The following is a 25,068-nucleotide window of genomic DNA, read 5'->3' as shown; positions in this document are numbered from 1 at the left end:
CGCGCTACGCAGGTAGGGTTTTAAGCGTTCGATAAGAACCGTAAAGTATCGTGAACCGTTCTGCTCGGTTAAGACGGTTTAAATGTGTAGCGCTCTTTCTTACAGAACAAGTAAAACATAAAAATATAAAATATAAAAGTTTGTATAATCTCGAAATTTCAACATTAAATTTTCGTTTATGACGGTGCTCAAACTATTAACTAACACGCCATCTCCGTTTTGTTTTATCCACGAATTAAATCCTATGTTAATCCAACAGATACGGAACAACGAGTTATGGATTTATAAGGTGATTTTTCAAGCAGCAAATGAGTAAGATTAAATCGGTTTAAAATTTTGATAAAAATCATATTGAGCTTTGTGTATATCTCCGTTTTAAGCGAATTTCTAGTTCACCGTTAATATCTTATCACGATTACGTGTGGTAGGTATAAAGGATGGAAAAAGCACGAAAAGTAAAAGATAAAAAAAGAAGAAGGAGAAAAAAAGCTGGAGAAAACCCTTCGAAGGATCGAAGGAATGTACGAAAGCAATAACGCGCGTCATTACTCGAGAGCCGATGAAGTTGGCTCTTCGTCGAGAAAGAAGTCTTTCGCTTCTCTGCAGAACGGGATCGATTCCGTGTTTCTTTGAGCATCGAACGACGAGATTTCCGGGCGACGACGGTTATATCTCGAGTCGCATCGACTGGCGCCGTCGTGGACGGATTAATAAAAGAAATTCTTTAGAAGGAAGCGATGGAAAAGAAAGAGGAGAAGAGAGAAGTCGAGAAGAAAAAGAAGAAGGAGATACGGATTGAGAAAGAGGAGAGTAGATGTGGAGGTTAAAGGAAAAGCGTGGCTGGTAGATGAACGGCATATAGGCGTCCAACGACAGAGATGCCCGTTATGGAGGACGCGATGCGAAGTCAACAATGGCGTCCGGCTGTCGGTGATGAGAGGAGAGAAGAGAGATGGTCCATTAGCTTGGCTGTCACTCAACGGACCTGACCGACCAGTACGCATTTATGTACACACCCATCTGGACGTTCCTACGAGCCAGACGCGTCCTTATAACCGTGAGAATAACTTTGTCTTGGAGCATCACCGATACTATCGAAGGAGAAGAAACTTTGGTTGATAGAACTTTGCGAAAAAAAGAAAAAAAGATAAAAAGAAAGTATTCTCCCTTTTATACGTAATTATCCCGTAACTCGGATTTTCTAATTTTCTCCTTTTTTCTTTTCTATTTTTCTATTTTTTTTTTTTTTCCCTAATAAGAGAACTGTCGAAGAATTTCTTATAAACCCGGAAAGCGTGCTAGCTTCTCTAATAAATATCACCGAACGGCATTATATCCTATCATCGCGACGGTGATATCGCGTGACGTATATTAACGAAAAGGAGAAAAAAAGAGGAGCGAAGAAAGAAAGAGGGTAAGAGAGAAAGAGAGAGAGAGAGAAAAGGGTGGAAAAAAGGAGAAAGAGAAGTATCGTGGCACTCGCAACGAGGCGAACGAAACGCGTCGCGCCGCGCCAGCTGGAGATGCGTGAATATAATGAGCGAGAGAGAGAGAGAGAGAGAGAGAGAGAGAGAGAGAGAGAGAGAGAGAGAGAAAGGGAGTGAGCGAGGGTGGATGAGGGGAAAAGAGAGTCGAGGAGTCGGAGAGGCATACGCGAGCAAGGGTAATGTACTGTTCTCACCTCCGACAGGCCTCCGGGGGTTCCTCGGCTATTCTTCAGTTGTGTACGCAGACGCGCGCGCACATATGCAGTTATGTATGTAACATCGCCCGTTGCCCGCTCTTCTGTCTCGGCGGAGTAGTGTGCGCGAGCGCACGAATCTTTCGATCCTAAGTGGATGTATGTACCACGTAATGTATATAAGAGAAAGGGAGAAAGAAAAAGAAAAAGAGAGAGAGAGAGAGAGAGAGAGAGAGAGAGAGAGAAAGAGATGATTGCTCGACTGTTCGTATTTTACTCCCATCTAACTGTCTTCTTACGATATTTCAAGCTAAGCGCGAGAAAACGACAAGTAGAGACGATTAAACGTTTATCTTTTTCACGAAACTACGTGATAAGATTTTTTTGAAAGGAACAAAACTTCTCTCTCCTTCTCTTGTTCTCTTTTCCTCTCTTTAACGAACAAATTTTTTAAAACATTGTTTAGAAAGAGACTAAAATGAAAAGATCATTGTTTAAAAAGGATCCACGCGTATACGTTGATGACGCTATCGGAGAGATGAATGGTTAGAGAAAATGGATATCCAGGAAGAGCGGCGTTCGATATACTCGTAATTTACGCACGTCATAGGGAGGATTCTACCTACGTTAGCGCCCTTTGCTCTATCTCCGCCCCTCACCTCTACTCTTTCCGCCCTTTTCCAAACGTCGTATATTACCGTGAGCGCACACGGCTCTGGCTCAATTAATGGAATAAACATAGGGAATAGCGAGAGCCAGTGATTGATTTATCGATGAAATCGAAGTTCCTCTCTCTCTCTCTCTCTCGCTCTCTCTTACACACACTCTCAGCTAGAGGATGCGAGCTGATCACTCGCGTATACATGCGCGAATATACCCGTAAATTATGGGGAGTCGTCGGTACATTGTCGACTCTGTGTTCGTAGGATGAATCGAAGGGAATATGAGGAAAAGAGAGTTGGAGAGAGACAGAGAGGGAGTTAGGCATTCGCGGAGAAGGTTCGAGGGGTGTGCACGTCTAGTCGAGAGTTGGAAGGAAGAAGAGAGAACTGCGACAAGGGTTGGTGACAGACATTGACGGGCAGCACTTTATCCACGACACGGTTCTGCGCTTACCACAGCCCACCCATCCTCGGATCTACGACTGGATCTACCTACGGATCGTCCCAACTACTTCGGCAACGATCCGATTCGATCCGACCAGATCAGATCGGATCCACGTTATTCTTTCCCTATCCCTTCTTTTCCAACGATCGAACCTCGATATTTTCCTTGCATCTTCAAGCCTGCGGGCTATCGTGTTTTCGTCTTCTTTACATTTACTCTTTATTCGACTTTGTAAAACGGTTTCTTCTTCTACCATTTTGCTCCACGATTTTCTTAATATATACAACGGTAGATATCTACGTATATTCGATATCGGATGCAGTCGTTTTATTTTCCAATTGCTTCATCGTCTATTTTCTTTTATCGTATAAGAACAGACTTTTATTATTTTCGAGGATTTGTCAGGTCTCTGACGAGCAGGAAGGATTTTTCAAAATCCTCTCGAAGCAACTTGGAATTTGGCGAACTCACTTTCACCTATCCTTCTAAGTTATCGGTATGAGTTTCCTAGCTTCAAATAGAGCGAAGTCAAGTTTAACCATCTTGCGTTTCATCATTTAGCTTCGGAAAACTTCCGAGTTGGCATCTCTCAAGGTAGCATTCCGTAACGAAGTAGCTTGTATCACGTTAATGAGTAGGATGTATATAGGTATCGAAGCAACAACGACCAAGCTTTATAGATTATCATAACTTATGGAACCGAACCGTATTTGCATCGATTTGTAAATGGATAAGTAGCAAACTATACTGTCTATCGAATCTACCATCTTCCCCACGAAAATTTGTTGACTTCTCACGGGACGAAAGGACGAACTCTCTCCTCGTCACCTGAATTTCCAATATAATGAAACACTCGAAACTTTATTAATTATCAATTTCAAGTTAGTTAACGGTGCCTTTGATTGGTTGACTGACGCGTTTCGAGTTCAAGCAGCGACGAATCACAGAAGCGTCTTTATTGAGGAGAATGTCTCCCTCTTTCGACCTAACTATTTCTCTAAACCTAGCTCTTCTCCGCTATCAAGGAACTCGAAGACAATATCGACAATATGCATATAAGGAAGAAGCACGTATTTCTCTAAAAATATAAAAGAAGATAGGTAATCGAATCGCATAACTCGCTTCGGATAGAATCACTCAAGATATCCACCGAGTTTTATTACCAACGAAACTCGTGCAAATATTTTATTACGATTCCCTTCGTTCATCTTTGCTCCCTTTCTTTTGCACGAGTTTCAAAGAGATCGTTTTCCCCTTATTTCGTTCGTTTTCGTTCGTGATTTAAATTCCCTTCGTAAAAATATTCGAAATGTAGGTAGATACGAGCTACAACCGATATAATTAAAATAAAGCGAGAATCGATTTAATTACAATTTGCATGCTCGTTAATTACTACTGTCAAGTCCATACGGACTATCTCGCATTAAGCGAGGTTCATCGAATCCTCGTAGATCTTAGCGAATGAAACATCTGTTGAGCCTCGTCTTTTGATCTTATCTTTTATAAAATATCATTGAACTAACATTTGTCAATGGCAGCTTACAAAAGCATTTCGTTTATACAGTTTTATCCAATTGTACGATGCTATCGGAAATGATTAAAAAGTGTGCAAAGTGTTTTCCCTCATGTCTGTCTTTTCTCATTGAACATCCAAGTCTCTTTCGATGCAACAATGTTATAACGTTTGTTCCTCCGTGCAATTACGAATCCCTTGATTAATATTTGTCAAATGCAAACATTATAGTGTTGCGACTCACAAGAACAACGGAGAACAACAAGTCGGCAGAAAGGAGGTAGGACCCGTAATTTCCTCGCTAGTAAGGAAGAAGAGGAGGTAGTAGACGGCCTCGAGAATACCGTTCTACAGGCTGACCTTGACGAGTTTCCTTGGAACTTGCGCTTGGCAGCGTGACCCGAAAGCCAGACTCGTACGTTCCACCATGGACGGTGGGCGTTCGGTAGACCGTGTAACGATCCTCGGAGGAAGACTAATTTTCGACTTCTCCGATTCATTAATTAGATACGCTTAATAATACTGTTCGTACCATCGGAAACGTTGAATCTTTATATAAATATCAATGCGTTTTCGCGACAAAAACTAGTTAAATATATTCGGCGGACATAAAATTACATTCAAATTATTTATCAAATAAAATCTTATAAATTATAGTATTTTTTTCCCCGTAAACGCCGTGATAAATGAATTGTCTGAGGTTGTGAATCGATCAATTCTACTTGCCTTTTCTAGATAGATATACTGTGACGTTTACTGCAATTCACGTGTGCGTGCACTTGCACAATGCTCGTCCGTATCTCCGTACGAGATAACCACATTTTGCCATTAGAAGCGTATATCGAATGGAGCTTGCTTAGAATCGAGGTCCCCCGCATACACTTGTAATCTCTTCGAATTTCTTTCTTCGAGAAACTAGAATATTTTTTTAGAGAATTGATGAGGCTGAGGGTCTTAAATAAATTCGAATACGATCGTTTAAATGTTAAACAACGATCGAAGAAAGATAGGATATGATTGGTAATTAATAATTAATAATTTTTAAGAAAATATTATCGTATTGAATACGATGTAAGAAATTCAATTTAATTATTTATATTCAATCGTATATTTTTTAATTAGATGCAAAAATAATTATTTCCTTATATATTCTTAACATCAGCTTCGAAGAGCGATAAACTTTAGCGAATGCAATCGGGCGTAAAGCTGTCTCGACGCTGATTCTCCGATCTCGTCGTGCTCGGATTCGCCCCTCGTGAAGAACAGCCCTTTGACTTTCTTGCGCTGACTACTAGGAGACGCGAAAATCCAACAGCGTGACAATATTCCCCCGTTTGCTCTCGCTAACGCACACCGATCTCTCACCCTCGCTCAGTTTCACCCCTGAGCGAAGGTGTCGGAGACTATTGATTCCTCCTCGACTCGTGCCAGAATGACAAATAGTTTCGCGTATGTATATGTATGTATGTATATATAAAGCTCCTCCTCCTCCTCCGCAAAGGTCGCTTGACACGAACCTTTCTCGTTAAATCGAGATTTATTTTCGATCGCTGTTAACTCTAGACTACCTGCAAAATCGTTTCGCTTAGAATATATACATAGAATGTCATTAAACTTTATCCTTTTAATAAAGCATGGTTTAAAGTGAGATATCTAAATCGCAAAGAGAATTGTGCAGTATCATTCTCGTTGGCAGAATACTGATAAGTAATTCCGAACACGATCATTCAACGATCTTTCTAATTTATCGTACTTTCATTAATTAAACTGCCTTGATATAGGAAACAACGACTTTGTTGGAATATATCGACAGATTCAAGTCGCGGTTCGTTGGACCGAAAGGAGCTTCCCGCTTTGTTCACGGTAGGAAAATCTTGAATCCTAAGGCGATCAGGCGTCGGACGTATTTCGAGGATTATCTCGATTGTAGGGAATCTCGAAGGTAGGCGAGTGCGATGCAGCGTGCACCGTCGAGCATGTACGCCCCCTGCCCACAGAATTTCCCGGATAATTTGGCCGTAGCAAACCACCAGCCTGTGATTTGCGAACTCCCGATGGATAAAGACGACTTCGCACAGACAAGACGCTAAGGAAGGCGAGATAGGATTGCAAAGCAGAGAAAGAGAGATAGGAATAGAGAGAGATAGAGAGAGAGAGGGAGAGAGAGAGAAAGAGAGAGAGAGAGAGAGAGAGAGAGAATGTGAGACTCGACAATTTGCTATTGAGTTTGCCAGTGACTTCCTGGCAGCCTGAAGCGCCGGCTCCTAGATGAAGCGGAACAGAAACTACGCGGGTTAATCTATGTGAGAACCTAAGCAGCTGCCTCTGCTGGAAGGAAGCCTATCCTTCTGTTATTTCCTTTTCCAGACACGAAGAGAAACAACCGGCTTTTTCCGCTATTTCTTAACCTTAGCTCGATTAAGGTTTACATAGATGCCGGTTCTTCCTTGCATTATTTTCGCGATTAATCTACTTTAGAATTGGTCGCTTTGTTACGCGGTACTCTATTCGCGCTAGAATTTTTCAAAGCATCGCTTTTGCATCGAAATCCGATTCTCGCTCAATATCAAACTTACATACGATAGTATTTATCAGAAAAATGTATGGAGCTTTTGTACGAGTAATTACACTACATTATTTATTATAACACAAATCAAAATATAATGTATCAAAAGATACAAACTTCTATTAATTTATTCATTCCTTTCGTTTCAGGTAAGTACACGGACTGCAGACGTTCTAACATGCACTCTGGACTTCTTTCGTAAGTAATAAGCTCGAAATCGAAATAACAATCATATCGTACGGACCAATATAAACCCTTGAGAACGAAAAAGACGCGGTAGTCGCACTGAAAGAAAGTGGCACGATTCGTGCCAAATTGGATGGCCGGAATGACGAATCGTCGCAGTGCTTGTACGCGAAATTCAATTAGGCCGAAGGTTCATCGGTTAGCCCGTGGTTACCTTCGAACGAGCCCCGAGAGAGTACTTTCCTCTCGCTTCCCTTCCCTCTCTCTCCGGATCGAGTCCCTCTGAAGCGGCGAGTTACACTTTGATTGATAATTTACTATCGATATCGTGTTCCCGATCGATTTTCTAACTTTTAAATCGAAAACGAGAGATCGTTATCGACTCTTTCTTTCATTTTCCCTTTTTTCTTTTTTTCTGTTCATCTCTAAAAAATAAAAATGTTCACATAAAATTTGTTTAATGTACATATTTCTACATAAAGATATATTCGTTTGAATTCATTTATTATTAGAAATGCATTTTAATTTTTTCACATCGACTCGGTTAACTTTCTCCATTATTCACGTGCTCGAGGGAAATGGTTTTTAGAAATTTTCCGGTAAGCGACGATATCGCGGTTTGGGACAAAAGTTTTCGACGAAGTGAGCCAACGACCGATACGAATCCTGAACATCGCCGTCAGAACCATTGGAACTCAAGTTTGGATATAATAACGGAATATTATTAACCTCGAGTTATAAAGTCGACGGAGAGAACGAAGAAGAGACATATAGGATACGACTAACAACTACTATTCGCTTTTCTCAGCTGATGTTACATCAACTATGAGACTAGAAACACTCGTTTAGTTTGATAGGATAACGCGCGGATCACAAAGTTGCCCTTCAGTTCTGATTTTCGAGATGACATGCATAACGATACACACTGTGTTTTGCTTTAGATATGACCAGATTGAATTTATGATGTGTTCGAACTTGGTCAAGATATTGTTGTATGAAGAGAACATATAACTGATGGAACTATCAAAAGGAATATACGAATGTACGTGTAGGAAATATCAGACGCGTTATAATGCACGTTCTAAATCGTATATTGAAAATTGTATATTTTAAAAGATCTCTAGAATAGGCTTCTTTTTTCGTAGTAATTAATTTTTCATGTGTTATAGGTACGTTGTATGAAAGCTCGAAAATACAAAGAAGATAGAATTTCATTTCTATCAATTTAGCTTAGATGTAAATTCAGATGGAATCACAAGTTGGTATCACGCGAGAGAACACATAGGGATATATATGTATTCCTGTAGAAAGCATTTACACGAACTTAAGCTTACTAACGAATACAAACGTGCGACGAGTACCGACAGATGACAAAGTCAGGATCTCGAAGTAAGCATATAGGATTAGTCCGGTTTACAAAGCCCAAAGCTAATTATTATAATTCCCAGAACGATGATAATCCATTAAAAACTAATATCATTGGTACTAACTGAAAATTAATCATCCCTTTTGACATAGACATTTCTCGAAATATTAAATGGGTCAACTTGTCGATATTTTATAAGCATCGCTAATCAAACTGTGCCCTTTGCTATACGTGTATCGTAACAGACGGGCAAGAACCTGCGATCGGCAAAGTAAAATTTATCACGTAGATACTCTAAACGACTAGCCAGGATTTAGGTAGTACATTGTTTATGGACGTTCTAAAGTACTCACCGGCAATAGGTTCGGTACAATCGATCGATCCTTCTCTCGAGCACGCCTCGTTGAAACTGTCCCGTCAATTATACTTCCAACGAGGAACGAGAACAAGAGAAGATCGGATCATCTACGTGGATGAAAATTAAAATTCTTTTAAGGATCACCAAGACGTCGTAAAACTAAACGACACTGCTATACCGTTCGCACGCACGCTGAGTGCACACATGTACACACGCGGAGATCGCATTTTCTGTGTTCGAGACGATAATGACCACGATAACCGATTATAGTCTGAATTATGATGGAAGTTTTAAAGCGCCCCGCCTTCATTGGCAAATGCAATTAATTAACGAGGAGCCGCCCGCCTATGAATTATTCGTCCGTTTCTCCCTAGCCGTCGGGCGAGCACGAGAGTCGGGCGTCGTCGCAACGGCCACGTCGAGAACGTGATTCCAACATTGGAATCGTGGATCGTGCTCTCTCGCCGACTGCGAGAGACAAATTTCCCGTTGAAATATGTAAGCGAGAACGCCGTTCCATCCTTTAATGCCGGACTCCCGACAAAAAACCTAACAAATCGCCGCCGTCGCAAAGAGAGCTTCAGGATGTCCGAAGAGAGAACGCGTTTTAGCACGTTTAGTAGTAATTTTAAATTCGTTAGGAACGTCAAGAATATTGCAATCTTCTTTCTTCGAACGATTTCTTTTTTGTTCCGAATCCTTTTACACAGAGAACTAGCTAACGTGATCGTTCGAAAGTAAAACTTTTGAAATCACAAGTAGGTACTAATAGTTATATTGAATACAAGTAATTTCCTTAATTCTATATCTTTTGAACGAAAGTAATTACGTTATAGGATTCATCCGTGAAATCTCAATTTCTATATCTTAACAATCTCATTTCCTAGCTCGATAAGTCGGTCCATTTAAAAGGTTCGCGTTTCCTTTACGGAATGGCACTTAAGCAATCGCGGAAAGTTACTTTCGCAAGGCGAGAGTTTCATAGCCGAAGGGCCGCCGTTAGACGATTTTAGTGAAAGGTACTCGAAGTCGAGCGAGACGTTCCAAGTGCATCTCGATGTGGTACTTGGCCGATACTACTGGTCGCTGTTTGAGAAAGACAGCACGAGGAATATAACGGCAGTACCAAACGCTATCGCTTGGTCTAAAGTGTCGCTCGTGTATAAAAGGAAGAAAAGAACGTGCCGGTGCTTACCGGCATGCCCGATAGAGCCAGCAAGCCGAACATTGTGGTATCGAAGAAGAAATTGCTCTAGCGAAAGCCAATAGGTTTAGATCGAATCAGCTTTCGAAACGCCTTTGCGCCGAAGCTTTACTTCTTTCTTCGCTCGTGCCCGCGGCTAAAACGAGGCTAAACCCGGATCCGTACCGTCCTCGAAAAGGCACTACCTTCGATGAATCTACGATCTTCTCCTCTCTCTCTTTCCTCTCTCTTTCTTTATTTCTTTCTTCTAGAGTAAAAGCTATTAACCGTAGGATCCTTCTTTTTTTAACGTCTTTGGGAAGGAAAATGCTGCTAGTGACGTCCAATGAAATCGTGCTAGAACGGATATCATAGGTACGAGAAAGGATGATAGCGGATTCAATCGAGCGAGATTAAATGGAAACGAAAACGTCGCATCCTTCAGAACGAGAAGGAGAAAGAGAGAGAGAAGAAGAGAGAAGGGCCACTTTATCGATGGGTCTACTCTCTCGTACCATAGTGACCATAAACGAGCCCTCAGATTTTTCTCGTCCGTTCAAAGGCAGAGAAGCTATTAATACTAAGTCTTTCTTTCCAAAAACATAGTCGGATTCATTACTACGTCACTTAAAATTCACGACAGTTTTTTTACTAACTGGAGTTGAATTAAACGTTGGCAACTCGTTAAGCAGAATTATCGATCCATTTCTCTCTCTCTCTCTCTCTCTCTCTCTCTCTCTCTCTCTCTCTCTCTCTCTCTCTTTCCGGGCGTATTAATTAAAACATAAAGAATAAAAATTTGAAAGTCATTGAACGAATAGTCTTTGTCATAAAACATTAGAATACTATTAGAAAATAGTTGAAATAAAGAAATCGTGTAACGATGTGAAGACTTTTTGACGAAAAAAGAAAGAAGCAGGTTACAAAAATGACAAAGGACTTGTCGTGGTCAGGAGAGGTCCAGTGAGTCTTGGAAAATAGTGTGCGACGAAGAGAGCAAATGATGGATATCGACCATGATGGCTATGGCCTCGCTACGATCGATCTCGGGCGAAATAAAATATGCTCGAGAGTGTGCACGACCACTTGGCCGTAATTACGAGCTCCGAAGAAAAATACAGTGCGCCATTATTGGAAGGGGTTGAGTGGACCCACCTACCTACGATCGGGTTATACAGGCGAAAGAGAAAGACGAGAGTAAAAGATAGAAGATGGGAAGACTGAAACGAGGAAAGAGAGAAAGAAAGAGGGAAAGAAAGAGAGAGAGAGAGAGAGAGCAAGTAGGCAGGGCGAACCAAACGAAGAGGCATTACTCAGATAACTGAGACGTGGAACGAATGAACGAAGAGAACTGGTAGGAGCGAGGAGAGAGAAGAGAAAAGACGAAGTAAAGGTTCCTACAATCGGAGATCGGAGGGTGAAAAGGACGGCTCGCGTGCCCGGGCGCAAGTTCGCCTTAGCTTCCGGTAGCTTGCATGCTTCGTCTCCACTTGTATCCGAGCAACTCACACATTCGAGTACAACGTATTCCGTGTACAATATGTATCTACACATACATATCATACTTTGTGAAAGGAATTCGCATTGTCACGTTGAACTTCGCGAGAGGAAGGTCGTCCAACGTCGAAAAGAAACTCGCCCCTCGACTCGCCAAAGCTAATCGCCGCTTGAATTAATTCCATGACTGCGAATGGCTTCTGTCGACGTGGCGGTACTAGCTATCTTAAAATGGAAAGATATTCCCTCGCTCGAAAACAGCAGAGTTTTACTTTTCAAGACCTTATCCGACGGATATAGATAGCAGATCGAAAACGATTTCGCTCGCGGATCGTCTCTACTTTTTTTAAACCAGTCGATGTATCTCGCGATATTCTACAAGGACGGGGATTACAACTTTTTTCTTTTCTTTTTACATCATAACATTTCCTTCCCCTGGCAAAAGGTACCTTTCGATGTCGTGACGATCTTAATTTCGATAGTTCCTCACCGATATAGTTACTCCACGAGTTTATACGATGTAACGAGTTGTCACGATGTTCGTGCACCGATTAACCAGGAAAAAGATTTTTCAAAAAATTCTTCAAATAACACGAACCGATAGAGAATATATTCGTAGATATAAAGAATGGAACAACTTAACGTTAATATTGATCGCACGAACAGTAGAAAACTAATAGCATATTGCAAGCTAATTAAATATATATATATATAGATATTATATATGTTCAACGAGATTTTTGTAGATAGTAAGCAAGGGCATGATTAAATTAAATAATAAAAGGGAATTGGCCGGATCCATTGAACCATCGATTGTGGTAGCATCGGCTTTGAGTCGCTTTGATGTCCTACGGTGATCACTGATTTTATAATTAATTATTGCATGGAATCCCCTTTTATGCTCCCTCTCTTCCCTTGCATATGCTTCGGACGATCTATTCTCCGATTGAAGTTTTATTTTTGTCCTTTTCCCATCTTTGCAAATACTTTTCCAATGCAGGAAGAAATTACGTCGCCAACCGATCATGGAATGCCGATACTGCGAAAGGTCAAAACAGTTCACATCGAGGTCCTCCCGCGTACGTACACTAATGTCGACATTATCCTTGTATAACCTACGTCGATTACAGCCGACTAAAAGCATCACGGAAATAGTACCCTAACGGTATATACGCATCTTTCCTATCCGTACGACCTCGCTTAGTCCCTCGAGAAGTTCCAACGACGTGTAATTTACTATCCTCAAGTATGTGCGCCCTATGCATTTTAACGTCTCAGAAATATATCCATAATTATCCATAATTATCGATAGTTTACTTAAACGTTGAGTAAAATCGATTCCCCGTTAAATACTGATAGGAGTGTTATGGGAAAAGGTCGGAAATTGGAGAGTGTGTTTTTTCGATCGTTATCGTTCAAAAATTCATAGAAAAGGATAGCAAGTGTTCGTTGATGGGAAAGGGTGGTATCGACGACCACGGTGAACGCGTTCCTTTTATTTTTCACAAATGTCTTATAAAATAAATCTTATCAAACGCTTAAAATCTACGATGTAAATACATAAAGATATAGTAGTATATATAGAACTTATTAATACTGACTCAACATTGGCTCTTGTTCTTTTTACTTTCCTTGATAGATATAACATAACGTTGTGCCACATTTAACGGAGGCGAGTAACCATCGGCGTAAGTGGCGTCCTCGAAGAGTACCTCGTATTCTTCCGTAGCTGTGGTAGGTAATTGATTGACGACGGCCTTATAAAAGCACGTTGTCTGAGGGTAGAGAGCCATCACGATGGATCCTTTCGGGAACAAAGCGTGAGGATCGGTCTCCGGATTAGCTCTCATCAGTGGAAGAGGTACGACTCGTCTACGTGAAAGAGTGTGACGATCCTTTTGTTCTTCGTCGATATCATCGACCTCGTACTTGTTTGTCGTGGGATTGAACTGGACGACTTCCGCAAGGATCCAGTTTTCTTCTTCCTCAGATCCTTTTACCAGAGCAGCCACCATGTCTCCCATTTTTGCGATATAGGTGGGCTCAGCTGGAACAGCACCGCACAATGGAGGTGCTTTTGCTCCTGGTGCTTTACCAACGTAAAGAGGAAGCGTCTGTGCTGTACTTAACAGCATCTTCATTAATGCGCCACGCCTGATCGTTTCTTTGTTACCCGCATTTCTCGCCTGTATACGCCTCTCATTTCTTATCGCACGAATTTCATTGATCTTCCCAAGAGCTTTCCGCAAAATCTCTTCTTCTTGTTGAGCGTCCGTAACTGCTGCGCTATAGAGATTCTTTAGTTTTTGTTGATAGTACGGTGAAACCTTATCTTCAGGCGTAACCTTTTCGTGCGTTTTCACGATATTATTCAGATTGTGTTCCGTTCGATTTCTCTGTGCCTCGATATCGTGAACCAGCTGATATACATTCCGAAGACGTTCCTGGATCTGAGTAGCCGCTGCATCAGCTGTAAATGGCATTTTCTTGATTTCAGCAGTTCTGGAGTAAGATAGAGTACGAGTAGAACGATCTGCAGTGGCTTTTTTAGTTTTTTAATTATTATCGATTATCTTTCAGATATTAACATAGTGATTCTCCGATAAATCACGACTGCTTTTCTGTAAGAACAAAATAAACTCGTCAATAATATTCAAATACATACATACATTAAATAATAATTCGCGGTGGTTAGTGCCAATTAGCTTTTAAATCTTTCGATCTCATCTATTGGTAATGGCACTTATATAAAAAGAAAAAAAAAATTTCTCCGCCAAGAGGATTTGAACTCACGACCTTATATTTCATAAGTATGCACTTCGTTACGACACTAGAAAGTTCATTTTCGATTCATAACACTAAACGTCAACATAACCTCTTCGATACGATTTTAACTACTCTAATCTATTATTAAGAGATCCTTAATCGCACTATCAAACTCGTTACAAAATTAAATTTCGCTTTACGAGTATGTCACATAACCTCACAAACGCGTCACCTCTTGACGTATTGCAAAGAACGGATCGATATTCGTATTTTTGACGATGATTCTTCTGGCGAGTGACACTGTAGACAAAGACTCGAAAAACATACCTTATTATCGAGAATGAAACTCGTTAATCGGTTTGATAAACGCAAAGAACACAAAAATCGTCTCTCTAACACGAAGCAGCAAGCAGTACTAAAGCGTAGCTCGCGTATACACCCGACGTGCGTGTGCTTCTGCGCCATACTGCTCGTGTCTCTCCCACTACCGACGCGTCGTAGAACCTTCTATCAAGGTAGTGCTGCCCCCTCCTGGTGTTAGACCGAATTAACGAACCGTAAAAAGTTTTGTCCACGCGCTCGTGGCGTATTTTCTTTTCCATTTCGCGGCTCATTTTCAATGCTGGTTTTTGATTTTCTATATTTATTGAGTATAATTTTATGAAAATTATAATATTTAGTCAATTGAAAGTTATTAACATTCGATAAAATCTTTTAGAGAGAAATGATAATAAAATGAAAAACTCTGTTCTAACAGATATTATTAAACGAGAAATTGCTGCGATAGATTGCAAGCCTTCATTTTGATCAAGATTCAAAAGATTTGATTGAGAATGCTGAACTGATCATATATAAGCAGCTTATAAGCGATCTCAGATTTACGAACTTTAAATACATTTTAAATAAGAAAAAAACGTGATATTTTTAAGTCGTTCGATAAAACAAATTTGATCATTTTCATACAGTATGCGGTATCTGCAATTAGCGATACATTTATTAAGTACGATATTAAGTAATAAAAACAAATTTGATTGATTACGAAGTAAAATTGATTTTGGACAAGATTTAATGAATTTAAAGAAAATTTTTTACGTTTTTACGCGAAGAGACGATATTTTCAAAATGAAAGTTTCTATTAAAAGGTATTACGAAAGAGATAGAAGATTATGGAGCTTAGCAACCGCAAAACCTGGATAATATCTATGTAGATAATGTATGTACATATATATATGTATATATACACAATACTCTTGCGATATTTCAAAAGACGAAACAAGAGGTCTAACGAGGCGTAAGAAGATCTCCAACCTCGGGGTAATTCTATGTACAATACCATTCTCTACGCGTGCCTGGTTGCTCTCGCTTTTACTCCGTTATTCTCTCGATACCGCAAGTAATGTTCAAGAATGTCAGCCCGCGAGGCAAAACCATTTTCGAATTAGCGGTTGCTAAGTTCGAGGTAGACGATGAGTGTTCGAAAGGATTCGTTCTTAAGTACGTACTCGATCATATCCTACCGACTAAAAGCTTTCGTCTACTCGTTGGAATCAAGGATGAAAAATATTTAAATATAAGTTTAATTTCATTCGTTGATAATAAGATTGAAGGTAAGAAAAAAGTATAAAACATTAAATGAGATTCGTTGTCTTGCTATTTGACAATTATATATTCATAAATATCGTTATAAGGAACATAAGAATGTTCAGTAAAAAAATTAAATTTATAAGAAAAAGAAGGGAAGAAAAATGTAATTCAACTTCCCAGTTTTGTCTCTCCGAGTGCCCTCCGGTATTCAAGGTTGATTCGATTTTCTAATATTGACATTTTACGATGCACGACTTAACGACCTGTTGCAGTCGTTAAACCGAGTACGATGCTGGATACATTGTAGATATACGCACAGACGATATTTCAAAGGAAAGTCCTGCATAAGGCGCAGAATGGAAATGTCAGACGCAGGTACATTTACTGCCGGCGAAGCGACGAGCATCGAATAACAGGCACGATTGATAAGAAAGAGGGATGGAAAAATCGAAGGATGGAACGAGTGAAATAGGAAGAATACGAAAGTGAGAGGAAAAGAAAAATGCCAAAATAAAGAGATCGATACGTCACGACTCTCGTATTTTTATGTCTATCGCCGTTCTATCGATTTTCGTTTATCAGCAAGATAACCGAAATTGAGAAAAAGCAAAGAACGAGAAAACTAAAAGAGCCGAACACTTTCCTTACTCGATTCTTTTTTTACATAGAAATATATTAAACAAATTACTGTTCACCGACCGTACTGTAATTTATCTTTGGTCGCTCGATAAATCAAAAAGTATTTCTCGGAAGAACGGAAAGGTAAATTAGAAGCTTGAAGTTGAAAGTAATATAGGTAGATACATATAACTTTTCGAGAACAGGATAAGATATCCTCCAGAGTTTATCGTTTCTTCTAGAAAATTTCCTCGAGAATGATATCGCTAAGGAAAAAGAAAACGAAGAAAGAAACAAACAGAGAGGAAGAGAGAAAGAGAGAGGAAGAAACGAGATAGCCTGCGTGATGTTTGATTTACGGTAAAGTATGGCCGAAGGTGACGACACGAGGCATACATTTATCGGCTTTCTCCCTTGGAAGAAGGCCACCCTGAGATTTTTGGTTCGCTACGTAATGTAAAAGCGATATGCATTAGTACGATTGGACTGTGAGCTTCCTAGTTCACGGCTCATCGTCTTTTTCACTTTCATTTTTTATAACCCTCCCGAACTTTACTGCCATATGCTGGTTAGGACGATGGTGCTAACGGAATTGGTGGGGATGCGAGCTCATTTCAAAAAAAGGGGAGAAAATAACACGCATTGTGTTACGCAGCGAGCGAAGGTTCTCGTTTCAGCGAAAGAAATTAATCGAATCGCAGTATGTTTCCCACGACGCTATTATTTCAACAAACACCAGTGCAGCTGAACTATCGGCAGGAAAAAGGAAAATCGATTGTGCGAACTGACCGTTCCATTCACTCTTCCGCAAGAAATAATATTTTTCGTGTCATTTGGAATATTATTAGAGTTCATGCTTTTCTTTTCCTCTTTCTCTTTTCTCTTCCTCTCTCTTTTTTTTTTCTTTCTACTCATTTCATTTTATTCGATGGCCAAATAAATTTTTTTCCAATTCGCCGATCACACGTTTGCCTTTCTAGTCTATATATAAGTATTAATGTCGACATTTTCGTTTTCTCTTCACGCTACTCAGTAAAAAGTTTAACTTTCTATGAAAACGATCGCGTGTATCGAGCAAGTTACCTGTAAATCGAAAGTTTTTCTTTAGTCGCGTGTCGCTCAAATTAAACGTCCTAATAAACAAAATAAACAACAAAGTAGTAACGAGACGATGAAGAGTTTTTGAGGAAACACGCGTGTGCAATTACAAGAGAGAGAGAGAGAGAGAGAGAAAGAGAAAGAGAGAGAAAGCATTATCGAGCTAAGGTAAAAAGAGAAACGACTTGTTTCATGTTAACGTTGGTTACATTATTAAGGAGTATGGCCGATGGATCGATATTAAATTCAGCGGAGATTGACAAGGCAGTAAAAAGGGTGGAAGACGAAAAGAGGAAAAGAGTAGATACGAAAGAAAGTTTCGAGGTCGGCGACAGGAGAAGAGGGTCGAAAAGAGGGGTCGAAACGTTCTGGCTGACAGGTTCAGCCAGCGACAGGACGGGGAATGTATTAATAATAAATGCAAACGCCTAACATCAATTTCTGTCTGGTTGCTTTCACTTCGGTTCGTAGTTTTCCTGTTCGTTGCAGTCGCTTGGAAGCCGCGGAAAGAGAAAGAGAGAAAGCTTCACCCCATCCCCTTTATTTAGTCGATCGTTTGCTTACTTAAACTAAACTCGGCAAGCTTGTCAGAGTGTCGAGCCTGCCAGAAGCCAGAGAAAGAGCTCGAGACATCGAACGAACTACAAATTGATATCGCTCCCGTTTCTATCTCCCTGCTTCTCCCTTTCTCGTTCTCATCTTTTCTTGCATTTGAGTTGCAACGGTGTGTAGACTTTTAGCCTGTAGGAAACCAAGTAAAACTTTGCTTCGGCTGACAATCAGGCTCGTCGCCTAATTTTAATAATTGCCGTAATCTCATTAAACGCTTTTAGAAACAAAATACTTCCTTTGGCCTTGACGGCACGCCCTCGTAATCCTTTAAGCGTATCTCTGTGATTTGCTTTTGTAAATGGTTTAAGAAAACACAAACTTGATCGTGATTTTACAAATTAAAAAAAAAATTATTCATCTATCGGATGAAGAAAGGAAGAAGGGAAAAACTTTATCGCAAAAGAATGAGAGTGAATGTAACTCTATATATGTATATGTATATATACGTCTAACGTGAAAGGAAACGAGAGAAAGATTTACCTCGATAAAATTAGCTATCTAGAAAAGAACAATGAAAGGAAGAGGTAAACTGAAAAAGACGAGTGCCATCACATTGCTACGATTAAGGCGGCTTCATCGCTAGCAAATTCATTTCCTTCGGCCATATTTTTTGAGCGAAGTGCTTAACTACATCGATCTGAACTAACTTTTTTCTCCTTTTTCATACTCCGTGATAAAGAACGAGATTACTGCCGGAAACAGATTTCTTATCCGTCAAGGGAATAAAAGTGCGAGAGGAAGAGAGAGAGAGAGAGAAAGAAAAAAAATATGAGAGAGAGGGTTGGTGAAGGAGACGAGGCGTAGCGCGTGTTCCATCGATTAAACAAGACGAAGAGGTTCCGATCTCTTGGAAAAACTTTCTAATACGTGGGGACTCTCTCTCCGATGCGATCTCATCTCCTTATTCCTGAAAGATCACCAAGCTCCACTTAGCAAAAGGATTTATATGACCGAAGTTGAAATCGAATCCCAAATGGATAGAAGTTTGAATTTGAGAGTGAGCAAGTATAAATGGTGACACGGTCGTTCGATCAATAGACAAGATGTTACACGAAAGAGGATTGCTATAAGACTTTCGTTATAATACGAATTAGTAGCTCGTCGAAATGAAGAATAAATTGAAATTTATCGATTAACGTAAAGTAACTTTTGAAATAATTATTAGCGAAACGAACGAGAAGCGAAAACGAAGCGAGTGAAACGCGAGTATATGCAAGACGAGAACATTCGCTTTTCTATAACGAGTCACGACATGGTAATAAGAAAACCAAAAGTTCCTGTGTATAGCCCGAGAGCATGTTAATTACCGACAATTACAAACCCAATAAATACGGTATTTATGACTCCCGCACCTTAAATTTCAAGGTTTGAAACACCTTGCTTCGGCACGCATACACTCGAACTTCATACTTTTAATCGTATGCATCGGAGGCCATTAAAATCGTGCAGAAGGATCTTTCTTTGGTAAATCGACGCACAATTATATTTTTTCATTGACGAAATGTTCTTTTACAAAGGATTGTTTATTAAAGTTACTTGTAATAAATTGTCACATGATCAAATAATTGAAAAAAATAGACAAAAATCTACTCTTTAAAATAATTTTATGTGAAGTCTCTGTGACTCTTAGTTTTTAAAATATTCGAATCCAATTTGCTCATTTTTAAGCAAGTATATTAACACAGTGACCTACATAAATTTATGGAATTTACTACACGACGAGTTAGTCGTAAACACTTTTTCTGTTTACTACAGCTCGCTCGTTTTTTTAGATTTATGAATCGCGAATTTCAAAGAGACATATCATTGCAGCAAAAAGCCCTAGAGACATGAAATAAAATTATTTTATAGAGAAAAATATCCTCATTTATAGAGAAAACATTTTTAGCCGAGTTTTTAAATATCATCAATATAATAGAAAAAATTTCGTAATATTTATGTATTACATATTTCATGAATTTTGTAAGTCAATCTTAGTCCTTTATTATTGTTACATAATGATCCATGATGTAATAATTAATTTGAAAAATAATTCAGTATTTTGTAACTTAATAATCAACATTGATTACGTGCAATCCTCAATGCGTGAATATGCGACAACTCAGTGAATAAATGATAATAAAATTTCCATAGTTTTGGATATCTTGATTCTTTGAAAAAATAATCGTAAGCGTGGATTAAAAAGGAAATAAATCGTAGTAAGGGGTGACGTGTTCTCGAAGCCTCCGAAAGAGGAGTTTCACGCTGTGTACCTGGACATGGATCGCGTGCGTCCCATAGAAGCTCGTGTGCTTTTACGCCTGTTTTATGTTATGTAAATGCGCGACCCTTTAATGCGCTCAATGCTCGCCTACCGCGGCACCGCGAGATATCGTGTAATAATGCTCGCACTTTTCTTCTCGAGCACCGGGGGTCTGATTTTCCTGATGATTTATGAGCACGGTATCGTGGTCGACGGGACTGAGAGTCAAGGGAACGCCGAGGGGTCCAAGAGGGGGCCCACCGTTTCGATCGTATCCTTCGATATATTCGCAGCACACCTTTTAAACCTGAACGAGAAAGAGAAAGAAAGAGAAAAAAAGAAAGAGAAAGAGAGAGAGAGAGAGAGAGAGAGAGAGAGAGAGAGAGCACAGTTGGCGCACGACACTACTTTAAAAGCGGGTTAGCCGAGGTGCCGAACGATCGTCGTTCAGATACGCTACGATTTGCACTTGATCGATCTCCCTTTAAAAGAAAAATAAACGTAAATCACATTCTCTTTTCTGATGTCTATGCTTTATTATGTGTCCAACCTATCCGATTGGACGCGATGGGAAAATATAAACGTGGTATTCGATATAAATCGTCACATGGACGATTTCTTTTTTATACAAATTAGACATAACGTGATTAAGCTGAAAGATTTCTTTGTCGCATTAACCTTCTCCGATATGTCAATCAGTATCGATCGATTTTGGTAGGATTACGAGGTGTCGATGGAGTGGTTAAAATCGATCGCACGGATTGCGCATTTCGAGACGATGTGACTGCTTTCCGGGCCAGGATATAACTGGTTATGTATATGAAACATTCCGTAGTATGGGTAACACATGTCAAGTATTAACAGGTTGTACCATTAAACGATTCGGCCTGAGTAGCCATTTGCGAGGGTCACGCGCGACGCTTTATCTGCGAATTTGAATCCCTACATTGTATAATAAAAAAGAAAAAGAGTCATGAGACGGCATTCAATTATAATTGAGTGCTTGTCAAGGAGACGGTAATGTTGACTTGTCTTTTCCTTCCTGGATAGCATCGACGCGAAAGATCGTCTTGTAAGACATGAAAAGGCAAAAACTTTTTCTTTTCTCTTCTAAAGAAGAGCAAATGAAAGAAGAGGAAGATGACAAAGAAGACGAGAAAGAAGAAGAAGAAGAAGAAGAAGGAGGAGCAATGGTAGAGAAGTCCGTTGCATCCCGTGAAAGTTTCGAATTCGTTCAAGCAAGTTCGCGTCTCAAGAGAGGATATAATTAATCTTGTTGTCATATATAAAACGTCGGTAGACGCTCGTTCCTTAAGAGTAATTATCTCTGTGGACGCTATACGTCGTTAGGCGACTCGTAAAGATCCCAGATAAATATATTAAACGGTGAGAAGATACAGTGTTGCACGCGGTGTATTAAGGTTGATTGTGGGTACGATCATCGGTTGGATAAATTTCGAGGAAAGGGAAGAAGAGATTTCCTTGCTTCGTCCACCTTCGTCTTTGCCGGTCGTTTTCTGCTACTTTGTGGTGCACCGAACTTTCTTGATTGAATTTCATTTCGTTTCGAAACGAGGAAAAAGATAGAAGGGTGGAACGAAAAGGAGAGAGAGATGGCTGGGGACAGGGAACTGTTCTTTTCGTTCGCTCGTTCGTTCGAGCGTTTCCTCCCGAAACATTCTGTAGAAGAGCAATATTGTGAGATGCGATATAAGAGAGTGGTGCAACATGCGCGGCTATCTCGAGGTATCTTAAGACTCGAGTACCAAAACGTGTTCCTTCGCGAATAAAGGCCATGGAGCCAACGGCCCGGAGATATGATAAAAATAACGAATGTTATTGCTAACTGCTAACGAGTCAAAGCACCGAGTGTGGGTATCGCGACCACGATAAAAACCTCCTGGCCCACGGAATTCGTTTATTATTCTTCTCCTTCTTTTTCCTTCCGCTCCGTGTATCGTCGTTCTCTGCGCTGCTTTTGCAGGGTCCACTCGTTATCGGAAATTTCCGTTTCGACGACGTTGCTCGTCAATTAAACCTCTTTCCCCTATCCTTCTCCTCTTACTGCCTGCTCGATCATTCCTCTTTCTCTTCCTCCCCTTCTTTTCCCAATGTCGTTTCAGAAAATCCGCATCTAAGAATATTCGGAAAAAATAAAGCTCGTCAGGAGTCTCCTGTCCTTTATTTGCCACCTGCCCTTCTATCGACCTACCTACGTAACTAAGATACACCCTCCTCGGTAATTATTTTATCCAAACGAAAAGGCTATTCAGACGTCGATCATCGGACCGAGAAACGATTCGCCCAGGCAGAAGCGTGGGTGTTTGCACGTTGGTACGCATGGCACGTGTTTGCACGAGGGCGTACAGGTGTTGTTCTTACCTTATTCTTCTCGTCTTCGTACTCGTCCTTACCGCCACCACGTAGTCGTTGCTGTTAGAACCAACTCGCATCATGAATTTCAGAGTAAGAAACGCCGAAGTCACGAGTTTACGAGCCCGACCGCAAAACAAACAATCGTAGAATACCCTCTCTTTTTCGTTCATTCTTACTCTCTTCTTCCAACACAACGCGCTCGTGTCACGTTCTTTGCGACAATTCTATCTATTCGATATGGAACGAATAGATCGAATTTGTTCGATAGGTACGATTCGAAGGAAAACGTACGTCCATCATACGTCTCATGGAAAAATGGATATGAACTGGTGGAGAGAGAAAGAGCAAGGATGAGAGAGAAAGAGAAAGAGAACAAGAAAGAGAATCCTCTTGACTTTTACGAGCAGAGACGTAAAAGAATTTTTAGGAGTCGTTTTTAAAGCTGCAATTTAACGCTCGTAAAGTGTCTTTTCCTTCCGATGGAACGCTGAGAGCCCTTGAACCATGTTGAATATCCTAAAATGCCTTAATACTAGGGATTTCGTAGTTCCTAAAACGAGAAAACTTTCGGAATATACGTAAAGCAAAGAATCGTACCAGGGGATGCTGAATGAAGAGTGTCGATAAAAATTTTTAGATCAAACCTGACGGTTTAATGACATCGATCCGTGCAACTTTCGATGGGGTCTTTTATTTTGATTCGCGCTCTCGACTTGTTCGCTTTCAATGTCGTCTCGTTGGCGATTTAATTACGAATCATCGAACGATGAATCTGTCAAAGTGAAAAGATATCGACGTTAAATTACCTATCCATCGGATAAAACGAAAGAGAAGGCAGATAAAATACGTGAAGAAGTTCGTCGAAATAGCGAGCAGGTATTAGCGGTGATTAATCGACCAAACGTTACTCCACATTCATGAAGACGTTCGAGACGTAGTAAGTTTATCGAAAATTCAAAATGGAGAAACTACGAGGCCCGATCTGTCAAAGGGAGAAAATCGACCGATAAATAGATATACACGCGCTTTCGAAATTTCTTTTTGAGGTTTCGCTCGGTTAATGATATAAATTCCATATATTAAAATCGTAAATTAAGAGTTCGAGAGTCAGGCAATTAGCGTAAAGTGGGTCGTTGGAAAAGTGAGGCTATTTCGCGCCGCTTTATTCGCGGACCATCGAAATAAATAATTGATGTACACCTACTGGTGTACGCTAATCTCCTATATCCCCTATTTTATACGTTTTTGAGGAGCGTACGTAGGATTACCGATCGCGGACGATCTTATTGCACGGTCGACATCGTTAAAGTCGCTGACTCGGCGATTTTACGTTCCCTCGAACGTTTCTTCTCTCGCATTTGTCGGCGCGGGAATTACCTCGTGCAGAATTTCTCCCGGGCCAGAACAAAGTTTTCTCGCGCGGTTTATCGTGCATACACTTTAGAAGCTTTTGCGCCCGCTACACGCCATGTTACTTTTCACGACATATTCGAAGAGACCGAAGAAGCCGATAATCGAAGCACGTGCACAAGTTTATCCTCGTAAATTGTGTCCGACATTAAACTCGTTACGATCCTTACGATCGCGATACGAGACGTCATATGCATTTTCTTCAACCAAAACTTGGCAATAATAACAATCGGAATTTGAAAGTTGGGATTTGCGCTTGCATCGCGGGATATTATAAATAATAATTAAATCATGATTTCTATGGGCTTTAACGATTGCGTTCGTAAGATTTCGAAATATCGGTGAATGCTTCGAGAGTCTACTTTATTTTTTTTCATTTCTCTTACGCCCTTCTTTCTTTTCTATTTTATTCATTTTCTTCTTTCTCGGTCGTCGCTCTCGCCTCGTAAGTGCATGGATGTACTAGAAAAAAAAGGGCGCATTTTCTCCACCGATAGAATACTCCGCTCGTAAAGCGGTCGCACTATCTTCCATGGTTCTTCTTATATGTATGTCGAACTTCTTAACTCATAAAGCTAAAGTGACATTTTACAACGGTGGGAATAAACGTAATGGCGATTCTTTATGGGTTCTTAAGTTAAAAAATAAAAAAATCACAGAAGATCAAGCTTTCGAGATAATCGTTCGTTGTCGGATAAAGCTCGAATTTATGATTTGTCCGAATGACTGGCTCGGCACACGGTATTAAAGTCCTTCAATTATCGCTTTAATAAATTAGCTAGGTATTTAGAATTAGCGAGATAAGATCTCATTAAAGCACAAAGACGACATCAAAGTGGAAGGGTGACTATGCTAAGGGTAATGTGAAAACTTTATCAGTGTGCGAGATACTCGATAAAAGATTA

At 40.1% G+C, this 25,068-nt stretch overlaps 2 protein-coding genes across 3 annotated transcripts in view; one reads left to right on the top strand and one right to left on the bottom strand.

The window, feature by feature from the left end:
* Positions 1 to 25,068, top strand: part of LOC122632408 (ephrin-A5) — a 649,201-nt gene that overhangs the window by 268,935 nt on the left and 355,198 nt on the right. The gene's annotated exons all lie outside the window — the stretch shown is intronic.
* On the bottom strand, positions 12,903 to 14,687 carry LOC122632409 (SAGA-associated factor 29). 2 transcript variants are annotated; one of them, XM_043819151.1, is made up of 2 exons: positions 14,551 to 14,687; positions 12,903 to 14,078 (listed from the first exon to the last, which is right to left on the bottom strand). In XM_043819151.1, exon 2 carries the CDS (start codon positions 13,938 to 13,940, stop codon positions 13,059 to 13,061), a length of 882 nt encoding a protein of 293 aa, XP_043675086.1. In that variant the 5' UTR covers positions 13,941 to 14,078; positions 14,551 to 14,687; the 3' UTR covers positions 12,903 to 13,058. The 2 variants fall into 2 exon arrangements, with proteins under 2 accessions (XP_043675086.1, XP_043675087.1); XM_043819152.1 differs by lacking the exon at positions 14,551 to 14,687 and adding an exon at positions 14,254 to 14,507.

This window comes from Vespula pensylvanica, chromosome 10 (genome assembly GCF_014466175.1).
Source record: "Vespula pensylvanica isolate Volc-1 chromosome 10, ASM1446617v1, whole genome shotgun sequence".
NCBI classification, from domain to species: domain Eukaryota; kingdom Metazoa; phylum Arthropoda; class Insecta; order Hymenoptera; family Vespidae; genus Vespula; species Vespula pensylvanica.
Note: the sequence above shows the minus strand (reverse complement) of the source record. Positions and strands in the feature narration are given on the sequence as shown.

What these genes read in the sequence shown, in the direction of transcription:
- LOC122632409 (XM_043819151.1), bottom strand. Translation starts at nt 13,940, where the DNA reads ATGCCATTTACAGCTGATGCAGCGGCTACTCAGATCCAGGAACGTCTT.